Below are 12,171 nucleotides of genomic sequence, written 5' to 3' on the forward strand. Positions count from 1 at the left end.
CATTTGCTCCAACCCCTCAGACAGAGACAGACACCTACAAGATCTCTATCAAGCATTCTTACAACTACAATACCCACCTGTGGAAGTGAAGAAACAGATTGATAGAGCCAGAAGAGTTCCCAGAAGTCACCTACTATAGGACAGGCCTAACAAAGAAAATAACAGAACGCCACTAGCCATCACCTTCAGCCCCCAACTAAAACCCCTCCAACGCATTATCAAGGATCTACAACCTATCCTGAAGGACGACCCAACACTCACAAATCCTGGGAGACAGGCCAGTCCTTGCCTACAGACAGCCCCCCAACCTGAAGCGAATACTCACCACCAACCACATACCACCCAACAGAATCACTAACCCAGGAACCTATCCTTGCAACAAAGCCCGTTGCCAACTGTGCCCACATATCTATTCAGGGGACACCATCACAGGGCCTAATAACATCAGCCACACTATCAGAAGCTCGTTCACTTGCACATCTACCAATGTGATATCTGCCATCATGTGCCAGCAATGCCCCTCTGCCATGTACGTTGGTCAAACTGGACAGTCTCTACGTAAAAGAATAAATGGACACAAATCAGATGTCAAGAATTATAACATTCATAAACCAGTCGGAGAACACTTCAATCTCTCTGGTCACGCGATTACAGACATGAAAGTTGCTATATTACAACAAAAAAACTTCAAATCCAGACTCCAGCGAGAAACTGTTGAATTGGAATTCATTTGCAAATTGGATACAATTAACTTAGGCTTGAATAGAGACTGGGAATGGCTAAGTCATTATGCAAGGTAACCTATTTCCCCTTGTTTTTTCCTTCCCCCTCCCCACCCCCCCCGCCGTTCTTGTTAAACCCTGGATTTGTGCTGGAAATGGCCCACCTTGATTATCATACACATTGTAAGGAGAGCGATCGCTTTAGATAAGCTATTACCAGCAGGAGAGTGGGGTGGGGGGAGAGAACCATTTTTTCATGGTCTGTGTGTATAAAAACATCTTCTGTATTTTCCACAGTTTGCGTCCGATGAAGTGAGCTGTAGCTCACGAAAGCTTATGCTCAAATAAATTGGTTAGTCCCTAAGGTGCCACAAGTACTCCTTTTCTTTTTGCGAATACAGACTAACACGGCTGTTACTCTGAAACCTCCCAGAGAGTAGTTATCAGTGGATCCGAATCATGCTGGAAGGGCATAACAAGTGGAGTCCCACAGGGATCAGTTCTGGGTCGGGTTCTGTTCAATATCTTTATCAATGATTTAGATAATGGTACACAGAGTACATTTATAAAGTTTGCAGACGATACTAAGCTGGGAGGGGTTGCAAGTGCTTTGGAGGATAGGATTAAAATTCAAAATGATCTGGACAAACTGGAGAAATGGTCTGAAGTAAATAGGATGCAATTCAATAAGGACAAATGCAAAGTACTCCACTTAGGAAGGAACAATCAGTTGCACACATACAAAATGGGAAATGACTGCCTAGGAAGGAATACTGTGGAAAGGGATCTGGGGGTCATAGTGGATCACAAGCTAAATATGAGTCAACAGTGTAACACTTGCAAAAAAAAAACAAACATTGTTCTGGGGTGTATTAGCAGGAGTGTTGTAAGCAAGACATGAGAAGTCATTCTTCTGCTCTACTCCACACTGATTAGACTCAACTGGAGTATTATGTCCAGTTCTGGGCGCCACATTTCAGGAAGGATGTGGACAAATAGGAGAGAGTCCAGAGAAGAGTAACAAAAATGATTAAAGGTCTAGAAAACATGACCTATGAGGGAAGATTGAAAAAAATGGGGTTTGTTTAGACTGGAAAAGAGAAGACTGAGAGGGGACATAAGTTTTCAAGTATGTAAAAGGTTGTTACAAGGTGGAGGAAGAAAAATGTTTTTTATCAACCTCTGAGGATAGGACAAGAAGCAATGGGCTTACATTGCAGTGAGGGAGGGTTAGGTTGGACATTAGAAAAACTTCCTGTCAGGATGGTTAAGCACTGGAATAAATTGCCTAGGGAGATTGTGGGGTCTCCATCATTGGCGATTTTTAAAAGCAGGTTAGACAAACACCTGTCAGAGATGGTCTAGGTAATACTTAGTCCTGCCACTAGTGCAGGGGACTGGACTAGATCAGTGGCTCTCAAAGCTGGTCCGCCACTTGTTCAGGGTAAGCCCCCTGGCGGGCCGGGCTGGTTTGTTTACCTGCCGCGTCCGCAGGTTTGGCCGATCGCGGCTCCCACTGTCTGCGGTTCACCGTTCCAGGCCAATGGGGGCTGCGGGAAGGGTGTTCAGCATGTCCCTAGGCCCGTGCTGCTTTCTGCAGCCCCCATTGGCCTGGAACAGCAAACCGCAGCCAGTGGGAGCCGCGATCGGCTGAACCTGTGGACGCGGCAGGTAAACAAACCGGCCTGGCTGCCAAGGGCTTTCCCTGAACAAGTGGCGGACCAGCTTTGAGAACCACTGGAATAGATAACCTCTCGAGGTCCCTTCCAGTTCTGTGATCACTGAATGTTTGGCAAGTTGGAGGAACCATGGGAGTCGGAATGTTTCTCAGCTTCTTAGGGTGCAGAAGCAGGGAACAGCCATAACGTGGAAGATATTGGTGGTAGGATGTAAACAAAGGAGAGGAGAAATGTCGAAAGGAATGGTTTGAAGAATTAACATCAGTTACTAAGCCTGCAGTTCCATATCAGAATTCAGAAAAGATCCAGCAGGGCTTTCACTGAGATGCAAATTGTGAGGGGGCTCCAACAGAAAATTGAGCTCATTCTTGTGCAGAGGTAGCCCTTGCCTTGACAGAATTGTGGCTACATTAACATCTTGCCAAAAGAAATACACTAGCCACAATTAGTTTGTATGAAATGGAGAAGATTTCAGCCAACCTAATTTTTAATGGCATGCTGTGCTTCCCAGGCTGCTGGGATCAAGATGGCACTTTGCATCTTGGGACCTGCCATCTCCACAGGCAACATTAGAACTAAAGATGCACAGGGCAGTGTTGTAGATATACCTGGCCTGTATTTGATCAATAGAACCGACTTTGCAAACCCCTTTCCAGAGGGCATTGGAGAATTACCAGCACCTTGAAGTTTCCCTTCTCCCATGCATCAAAACCATCCTGAAAACACAAATGTTTCGTTCACTCGAATACACTGTGTATAACAGGAATGATGAATATAGTGCCCCACATTAAGAGCAATTCTAGCATGACAGACTTAACTAAGTGCACCTCTAATTAGCACTGCACCACCAGATCTTTCTCTGGCTATGATCCTGCTGACCCATGACCACTCTGGCAACACCTGCATCCACTTCTCTCCAGTCAGATGTCATCAGATTGATGACAGAGTTGCTAATGGAAAGAACTGTTGATTAATTGATTCCAGGAATAAGCAGGTGGCATGGTACTCACACTCCTGGAAAGACAAACCATCTAACTTAGAGAGAGAGCCAAATTTATCTCTAATGTAACTCCAACTTCAGCAAAATTACTCCAGGGGTGAATTGGGTCCACTATTTTTAACTCACCCACCTGGTTATCATTTATCTCAGAGATACTGATTTTCCAGTGCTGGCTTGTGATGGGAGCACCCAGTCATGTCTCTCACGGAGTTTTGACTACTTTCCAGATCATAAATGATATTAAATAAAAGTGGGTTTAAACACAAGCAGCTCCCCACTAGCCACCTCCCTACAACCCACCCAGTACTTTATCATCATTCCCCTTAATCTGTGGCCCATCTGACGCTTTTCAATGTCTCAATTTTTATGGACAAGTTTCATTTGCATGCTTTACTAATATCCAGATATTCCAGGTACTGTGTTTCCTGGGGCTCGTCATTTTGTGCTTTGTGTGATCAAGTCTCTCCAGAACTATTTTTATAAATAAAAACTTGCCATATTTATTACTTATGGTTCCATTATCCTCTAGGGATGCAACTACACTGAGACTTTTAGCCAGTTCTCCCACTCTGTCTAGTATCTGTACCACCACACCAAAACTAGCAAAAGTGGGAGACTGACCACTTCCATTCTTACCAACCTGTCTTCTAAGCCTGCTCAGAGTAGGTCTAGTTAACATGGTGTCAAAACCACTGGGTGACCAGTCTACACTAGTGCTCCTACTTTTTCAAACACTGCTGGAAATGCTCAAGGGCTAGAGAAAGGGTTGGAGAACTGCCTTAAATACTAGGCCTCTGCTCAGATTCTCATTATAATTGTATTAAGGGACTGTAGCTAGTTTTACTGGTTGCAACTACCAGGATTACTTTTTTTTCCTCCTTTGTGTCCCCCCATGTGCTGTTTGTTGTTTTTTAAACTCTTGGTTTCCTCCCCAGTTCTCTAAGACTCCCACTCCTTGATTCAGAAAATTAATTAACTAGTTCCCTTTACACCCTGAGATACAGATTATTCAGAGCATTTGCTTAAGTATGTGTTCATTTTCGAAGTACTCTTCCCTGCTTTTTGTCAACTCATTGTTCAAGATTCTCATGACTAAATTGTCCAAACCTCTTCTTTATTAAAGCCAGATTTAAAACAATTCAGTATCTCAGTTGCTTTAGAATCACCATTAATTTCACCTTTTCCCCATTGTCTTTCCTGCTACTATTTTCACTTTTCATATACTTGTAAGCCTTCTTGTTCTCCACTACTCTAGCTAGCTTATTGTATTCCTTTTATTGCCCTTTCCTTTTGCTTGTAAGCCTTAACCTTCTGGAGTTTCTTTCCTCTCCAGTTTTAGCGTGCGTGTTCCCAAAGAACAACTCAATGGTTGTGTGTGTTGTATTTTTGTGTGTCCCATTTGCACAAGGCCCACATGTGGCAGGTACAATTCAAGTCTCTGAGCAATTGCGTCTGGTGATTTCCAGACAACCAATGCTAAAGTGTGGAAAAGCAAGTTAGTGAGCACCACCCAGACACCAAACAAGGAGAAACAGGATACATTTCATTGTATCACTGAAGGATACTAGATGAAAGCTCTGGTCTTCATGGATCAGTCTATCCCAAAGCCTCCCACCTTGATAGCTGTGAAAACACAGTAGAATTTCCATTAAATGCAGACTCCATCAGGACTCTTGGGGTTACTTTCACCAGCAGATCTTTGAACAGTGTTTCATGAAACTATACTAGCTGCTGCTTGTTATTTGCATTCTTCTCTCAGCAGCATTGTTGTGTATTAATTAGAGTGCTTTTTAGGATTCCCCAACTTTCTTGTACACTAGCAGATTTTAATATTTCCTCCCAGTGCTCTTTATTCACTAGATTTCTTCATTCTCCACAATTTGCTTTCTTGCAATTTAACTCCTGTGTTCAGCAAATCCAAAGAATACTTCCAGGCTTTCTGATTTCCTGGTGTGTTTCTCCCTTTCTGGAATCCACAGACAGCCATGCATGACCCCTGTGAGGTGGAGAAAAATTATCATCTCTGTCTTACAGATGGGAAACAGATGTTCAGAAGAGAGTTAAGGGATGTACCAGAGCTGGGAGTTGAATGCCAGGACTGTGGATCCCAGGCTTGTGTGCCAACCACAGGGCAAGATTCCCAGCATCCCCAAACCTGGGTGAAGCCTTCCCCAATTCAGAGCCACTCATACATATAACACAACTGTGAAGGACCATTTTCAAATAATTTATTAGGAATTTAAAACTGAAATCTGGAAAAAGGGTTACAGGTGTGGAGAGAACAAACATTGGAGTGTAATAACTTACTGGCTTCAAAACATAGTTTTATTTCGTTTTAAAAAATGCCCACCCTCAAACTGGAGCCCCAGCCTCTGGGCAGCAGCAGCACTGGCTGGAGAGCGAATCACAGCCCAGTGGCAATACAGTGGGGCTGGGAGGTACATGGAAGGGGGCACAGAAACAGCTCAGCGCATGTACCAAGAGGGAAGAAAGCGCTGTCTGCAGACCCAAATTTGAAGTATACAGAATAAAAATAAACCCCATACAATGCAGCTCTTCTTTAATTAGGAAATATTAAAAAAACCCAGACATAGACTCTTGTCTCAGTAACAAAAATTATTGCTTTGTGTTTTCAGTACTAACCCATTAAGTACCTCTTACTAAACAGAACTCTCCAGATGTATTGCTTGGTCAGGCACGGCCCATGCTGCTCGGTCTCAAGACTAGCCACAATGCAGCAAGGGAAGCGGGAAGTGGAAGGGAAGAAGGGGTCCATTTGGGCCCTGTGGCCTCCCTCCAATCCTCTCACTTACTGGGGCTCATTTTGGGAGAAGAGCGGGAATGATTTTTAAAACTTAAGATGAAGCTGCATTATTTCCCTGGGGAAAGCATTGGGCTGCATCTTAATAAAAGGCTTAATCACCCCCTCCCCCCCCAACAAGGTCTTTGGTTCACTTAAATCCAGACCCAAACCTGCCCCTTAAATCCCTGCTTGATGCAACCTCACAGCAGAGGCCACTTGTTAAGAAGGGCTTGGGCAGCCTCAGGAGAAGGGACCATATAATCAAATTACAGGACAGAGGATGAACTCCCACAGATTTCAGGACACAGAGGAAAGCAAATGGGAAGCTGTGATTCTAGAATTCATATGATCCCTGAGAAGCCCTTTACTCACCCTTCCCCCATACATTACCACCCCCAGTTAATGACTTCCCCCACCCAATGCCCTGCCCTTCAGAGAATGACCACCCCCACATCCCACCCCTGACAATGAGCCCTTCCCAATACCCTGCCCCCTAAAGGATGATGCCCTTCCCCAGACCATCTTGACACAAGTGATACTATTTGGAGAGTCAATTCCTTTCAAAATAACAAAGACAAGCAGAGACAATAAAGCCCTTTGCCTAGCCAAACCAGATGATGTACTTAGGGAGCCCGTACATCAGGCGACTGGAAGCCGCTTTAACCCGCTCAGCAAAATAGCCGATAGCCGGTAAGTTTCATTCCCCTCTCCCCCCCCTTCATCTCAGAGGTCTTAAAATCTTACAGTAAAAGGTGTACAAAAAAGAAAGGAGTCCTGTCAGAATTCTGCTGGAGAATATTGCTCACACTGAGGTGCCAGGTTCAGGAACCTTGAGTCAGGCTGCAGCCAGGTTCACCTCGCGATATTTACATATTATACACTAGGAAAAAGCAAACCCCACGTAAAACTAAATCTAGGAAAACAAAAATACTTTCAGCTGTAAGGGTAGTGTTTTTACTTAGCAAAATATACATTTTGTTTTGTTCCGTAGCGATGTCCCACCGTTTCAGATCCTTGGAGCTTCACACATTTCAAAACCTCACATTTACAAAACAGAAACAATTAAAAACAGTTTCTTTAAAAAAAAAAAAAGAAGAAGAAATGCATCAGTTCTGCTCAGCCTTCTCTCTCTCTGCATCTCTCTTCCCTTCAGAACTGCGTTCACATCACAGACTGTCCTTTAAAAATGTTGACAACAGAGTTGAAAAAATTCAAAACAATTTCAAAGCCAAATAAAAATACTCCTCATTAAAAACTACCTAACACGATCACAAAGCCAATTCATAAAATATGTCTACTAGCTCAGGAAAGAGCAAACAATGAAAAAGAGGGTCACCCCCCAAAAAATAAAGATAAAAAAATAAAATAAAAAATAAAACTACCAGCTAATAAAATAAATAAAGAAGAATCGGGGGGTTGGGGGAGGGAGAAGCGTAAACCATCGGTGGTTAGTAAGAAAGCGAGATGATCTCCTTGGGTTCAGTCCAGTGTGGTCTGTTCAATGGGAGAGATCAGGGCAGGTCAGCAGGAGCCTGGCAGCCAGCCGGCAGTGTGCAGTTTTATTCAATAAAAAGGAAACCTTGGCTCATCCCCCAAGGCTCACCAGATCCTCCAGCCCGCTGTCCTTGGTTAGGTCACTGGGGAAATCTGCAGGAGACCAGCAGAGGTGGGGGGTACAGGGGGTAGAGGAGACAGAAACAAACAAAAGAAAAACTAACATCCTTTCAGTTTTTGTCTTGTCTGACACAGGAACAGGGGGTGTCCAAACTTCCCACAATGCAGGATTGTGCTGGCACCTTGGTAGTGGCATGAAGATTGCACCTGATTGGCAAAGAAGCGGGGCAGAATGCAACTGCCCCTATCTTTAACATGAAGGTGTGGGCTAAAGGGACAAGCCCCAGCATGCAGTGCAGCCTGACTTCTTGGATCAAGGAGTACTGCATGCCAAGATCTGCGGGCTCCCTGGGTCAAACTTCTTTAGTAAAGACGAGGCTAGTTATACGCTGCAAACTGCACTCAAGTTATCCCTGGTTGAAGAGAAGCAGCCCAGTCACACCCTTTCCCTGGAAACATCTGCCCTACTCATTTCAGTCACATTTCTCTTTTTAAACTACCAAACTTCTGCCACTTTTGAGGTGTGCACCAAGACCCTCGAACAGCTCCCCCTCACCCCGTTCTCAGGGACACAGCTGGAGCTGCGTGTATGATTTTCCCCATTCCCATCTGGCTGTGGAAGCCTCTTTTCTCCCACAGACCACCTCCATGGAGAGGAAACAGCACTCCAGAGATGCAGTGCTCTCAGCAGCAGTGAGATTTGCTGAGTTAGCTGCACTCAGGGTACTGCAAAGTAAAGGGTGGGAGGGGCTTGTGTGCGAGAGCTCACATTGCCTTAGGATTTTGACCAACTGTGCCTGTCTATTTTCTGTCTCCGTCTACTCCCCTATTTCTACCAGGTCTCCATACTATCCCCTCCATTTCCCTCACTCCACACCCTTCCAACTGTGGGCTTCCCCTTCTCCCTGCTACCACTGGGGCACAGCCACTTATTCTTCTGGCCTTAGAGACCTGGATGAGCTTCCCTTTAGAGCCCAACAGTGACGCTCTAACTGGCCAAAGAGGTTACTCAAGCAAAACACCATTTCCTGTCCCTTCCTGCCCACACTCACTGGAATGCCTCTGCAGCACTTCAAGCTTGGGGAACAGAAGTCTGGGACAAGGAATTAGAACCTGGGTCACTGGGTGGACAGGACAGAATGCAGCCCCTCACCTGGCCTCCTTGCTCTCATCTTCAGATGAAGCCCCTGAACGTTGGCCCAACCAATAGGAAACTTTCAGTGTAACTTAATAATAAAATCCCCTCCTGAGCCTAGCTTCACTCCTCTCACACCTTCCCAACCTCTCCTGTTCAAACATCTTACCTCCTGCCTCCTTGGTCGCTAGCTTCAATGGTACCCATTGGTAAAAGCCGTTGCAATCAAGGGACCCTACAGAGGAAGAATTCAAATCCCCCGATTAGACAAACCAAAGGAAAGAGGTTGAGTCCATGAGTGTGATTTGTCCATCCGTCCCTTCCCTTGTAGGAATTTATTGGGATGTCAGTGACACAGCTCCCTAAAAGTACTATTCCTAAGGACAGCCCTACCCCCTTTAGAGATCTGACTGGAATCATTTAGCCCCCAATGCACTATGAGGAGGCCTCTCAGCACCCTGAGATTTACATGGAGTGATACAACCCTCATACTATCTCCCACTCAGGAAACATGCCATCACTAGTCCGTCTCTTCCGAGCCACCTAATATCCCCCAGCAGAGTCCTATGGAATCCCCAGTCCTTTCCCAGCTGTAGTCCCACATTCCATAGGGAAACATGCAGCTAGCAGATATCTGCTCTGCACTCTCCCCATCCCTGTCCAGCCTTGTGTTATTCCTGGGGACCCATGTACGTTCCACCTTTGGAAGGGAGTTCTGTGTTTCATTCTGACAGTGAGAATAGTTGTGGTCTTTCTGAACACTTACAGTGGTGAGCTCAGTCATGGCCCAGCTGCTGGGAAAGCTGTTTCCACTGCTCACGAGTCTCACCGTTGAGGTGCTAGTTCCATCAGCCCAGAGGAAGGTGGCTGTCATGGCAGGCTATGTGGCAGAGTGAGGTAATAGGCCCTTGGGTAGCTTGGGCCAGTTCTGCGGAGGGCTTTGAAGAATGGGACCAAGCCCTAGCACTTAACTTGGTATTCAATGGGGACCAGTGTAGAGAGCAGAGTTTGGGGTGACATGCACTCAGCAGCCTGTTCTGTAAGCTAAGTAGGCTGCTGCATTAGGAACAAATTGGGGCCTTAAGCTCAGTGTTTTTATGCCTAGGAACTGTATATTGCAGTAACCAAGCCTCGAGGTTGCCTGCAGCGGTTGTCATTTGGGTATTCATAGTTGTAGAAATCACCATCCCAAAAGGTTTAATGATTTATACACACCCCACCTCCTTCTACCCCCCAACCTCAACAGCTGGGTGTGAAACACTCACCCCTAGGCTGTGACCAAAGCCAGTACTTGGAGCTGGACTCGCAGCACTGATGTAACTGCTGACCCCTGAATCCTGATTGGCTGCTCCGTAGAGCTCTGCCATTGGCCCAGGACTGGTAGTGCCCAGAAACCCACCAGTGCGGCTCGGAGTAGAACCTAAGGGAGGAAGCAAAACTACATGGTGAAGATCCCAAAATGCAACCCCGTCCCACCCCCCTCTCATGGCCCAGTGCAAACCTCAGCCAGGTTGCTTCCCCGGGTAGGAAAGTGGCAGTTACCTGTCCCTCTCACTACAGCTGCTGCTGCTGCCGCCGCCGCCATCGGCCCATATGCAGTAAGGGGAATTGCTGGAAGAGAAGGAACAAGCCTTTCATAGCGGCACCAAGGGACGCTCCTGAGCAGGCACCTTCCCTTCCCTCCAGGGAACAGCTGCCAAAAAGGTGCACGAGCTTGGCACGTTACCTGCTACACTCAGGATGGATACGCAGGAGGAACACACAGCCCTGCATTTACAGGACAGCTTTCATTTAGAAAAGCCCTCAAGCAACTGAGCTGACCAATTCCGGCATAGGAAACTTTTCATTCAGGACTGAAACACAGCGACATCTGGGGTGACGCTGCCAAACCGCAACGCCACATGCCAACTCAGGACAGGAAGTGACTGAGAATCCCATAGCCAGGTGAACCGGCATGGGGAATTTAGGATGGCTATTGGCATTTGGCTCCAACCCTAAAGGCTAACACCCCAACTCTAGGGATTTTTGGTGGGCACAGAGGGTCAGTAGCTTGGTTTGACATCTCATCCAGAAGACAACTCCAATGCTCAGCATTCTCCAGCCATGCTGGGGCACAGCACCCTTCTCTAGCACCTTCCAACAGCAATGGTTCAATACTCACGCAACCTCCTCCACCCCAGATCTCACACGGCTGCAGACATGCAATCCTCCCTACTTTTCCAGCTCTCCTGCCAACCGCAACCCCCTGGCTGTCCACTCTAGAAGAGTGTGGAGCATGCGCCTGGCAGTGCAGAAGCCGGAAAAGGCACAATTAACACTGGAAGCCTTAACTTATATGTATCAAGTGTCGTCCATATTTCTACTGCCATGGGTGCCCAGCCCTGAAGCCACAAGGCACCTACGCAGTACTGTTCTCATTTCCCCTAACATGACTGGGTCAGCATTTCATGCTCTACTGCGAAATCCACTGTGATTCTGTTTAGAGCAACGTAAAGAGATCAGAACAAATCGATTGAGTTAAAGGGCTGAAATCCAGACTAGCTCGGGAGGGAACGTTTAGTTGCAGGCTTTGTCTGGTTTCAGGTGTACATCACACTGGGGGCTTAGATTTGGGTTAGTGGCTTATCATAGGTCTTCAGCAAACATAAGCACAGAGCGGACAGTATTTTTCTCCCAAAGATGCTGTTGTGGTGAGAAAAGGGCCGGTTTTGCTGAGAAAGAATCCAATTTCCTCTGTAGGAAAAATATTTTTGCCTTGTAGTTTATCTAGTTAGAAACCAGACTTCTGCCTTGCCCAGGAAGCTCCCCTCTCATTAGCTCTTTCATACAGGAGCAGCACCCGAGACTTTCAGAGAACCACCCTTCTTGTTTCAATTGTACTCAATACAGCCCCGGCTGATGGTTTACATTTATAGAGCCACGTTCAGCCAGAAGGTTCCTGAAGCACTTCAGAACCTACTGGCCTGGTCCTGCAATGTCCTCCGTTCCCCCGGATGTCTCAGCAGGAGCTGCGGGAGCACGTACCTCATGGGAGCAAGCCCAAGGCGTGCACATGAATCAGAGCACCCACCACCACAAGCTGCCCGGTGACTGTTTAATAGCCCACAGCAGCAAAGTGAGGAATACCCCCGTCTCCAGCTGAAATTCTGGAGGGAATCTAGGGACAGAGGTTGTAATTACCCAACATGGCAGCTAACCAGGGCACCAGCATTAATAGT

General features: G+C 46.4%; 1 protein-coding gene across 2 annotated transcripts in view; it reads right to left on the reverse strand.

Moving 5' to 3' along the window:
* Positions 1 to 6,716: 6,716 nt before the first annotated feature.
* The window catches only part of MSI1 (musashi RNA binding protein 1), a 35,561-nt gene continuing 30,106 nt past the window's right edge, over positions 6,717 to 12,171 (reverse strand). Inside the window, exons 11-14 of one of the 2 annotated variants that reach the window (XM_077834817.1) lie at positions 10,496 to 10,564; positions 10,219 to 10,373; positions 9,123 to 9,188; positions 6,717 to 7,851 (exon numbers count right to left, since the gene is read on the reverse strand). In XM_077834817.1, the coding sequence (XP_077690943.1) occupies positions 9,147 to 9,188; positions 10,219 to 10,373; positions 10,496 to 10,564 (266 nt within the window). In that variant the 3' untranslated portion in view covers positions 6,717 to 7,851; positions 9,123 to 9,146. Of the gene's footprint in view, positions 7,852 to 9,122; positions 9,189 to 10,218; positions 10,392 to 10,495; positions 10,565 to 12,171 lie in introns of both variants that reach the window. The other variant, XM_077834816.1, reaches the window with a different exon arrangement.

Source organism: Eretmochelys imbricata, chromosome 15 (genome assembly GCF_965152235.1).
Source record: "Eretmochelys imbricata isolate rEreImb1 chromosome 15, rEreImb1.hap1, whole genome shotgun sequence".
NCBI lineage: Eukaryota > Metazoa > Chordata > Testudines > Cheloniidae > Eretmochelys > Eretmochelys imbricata.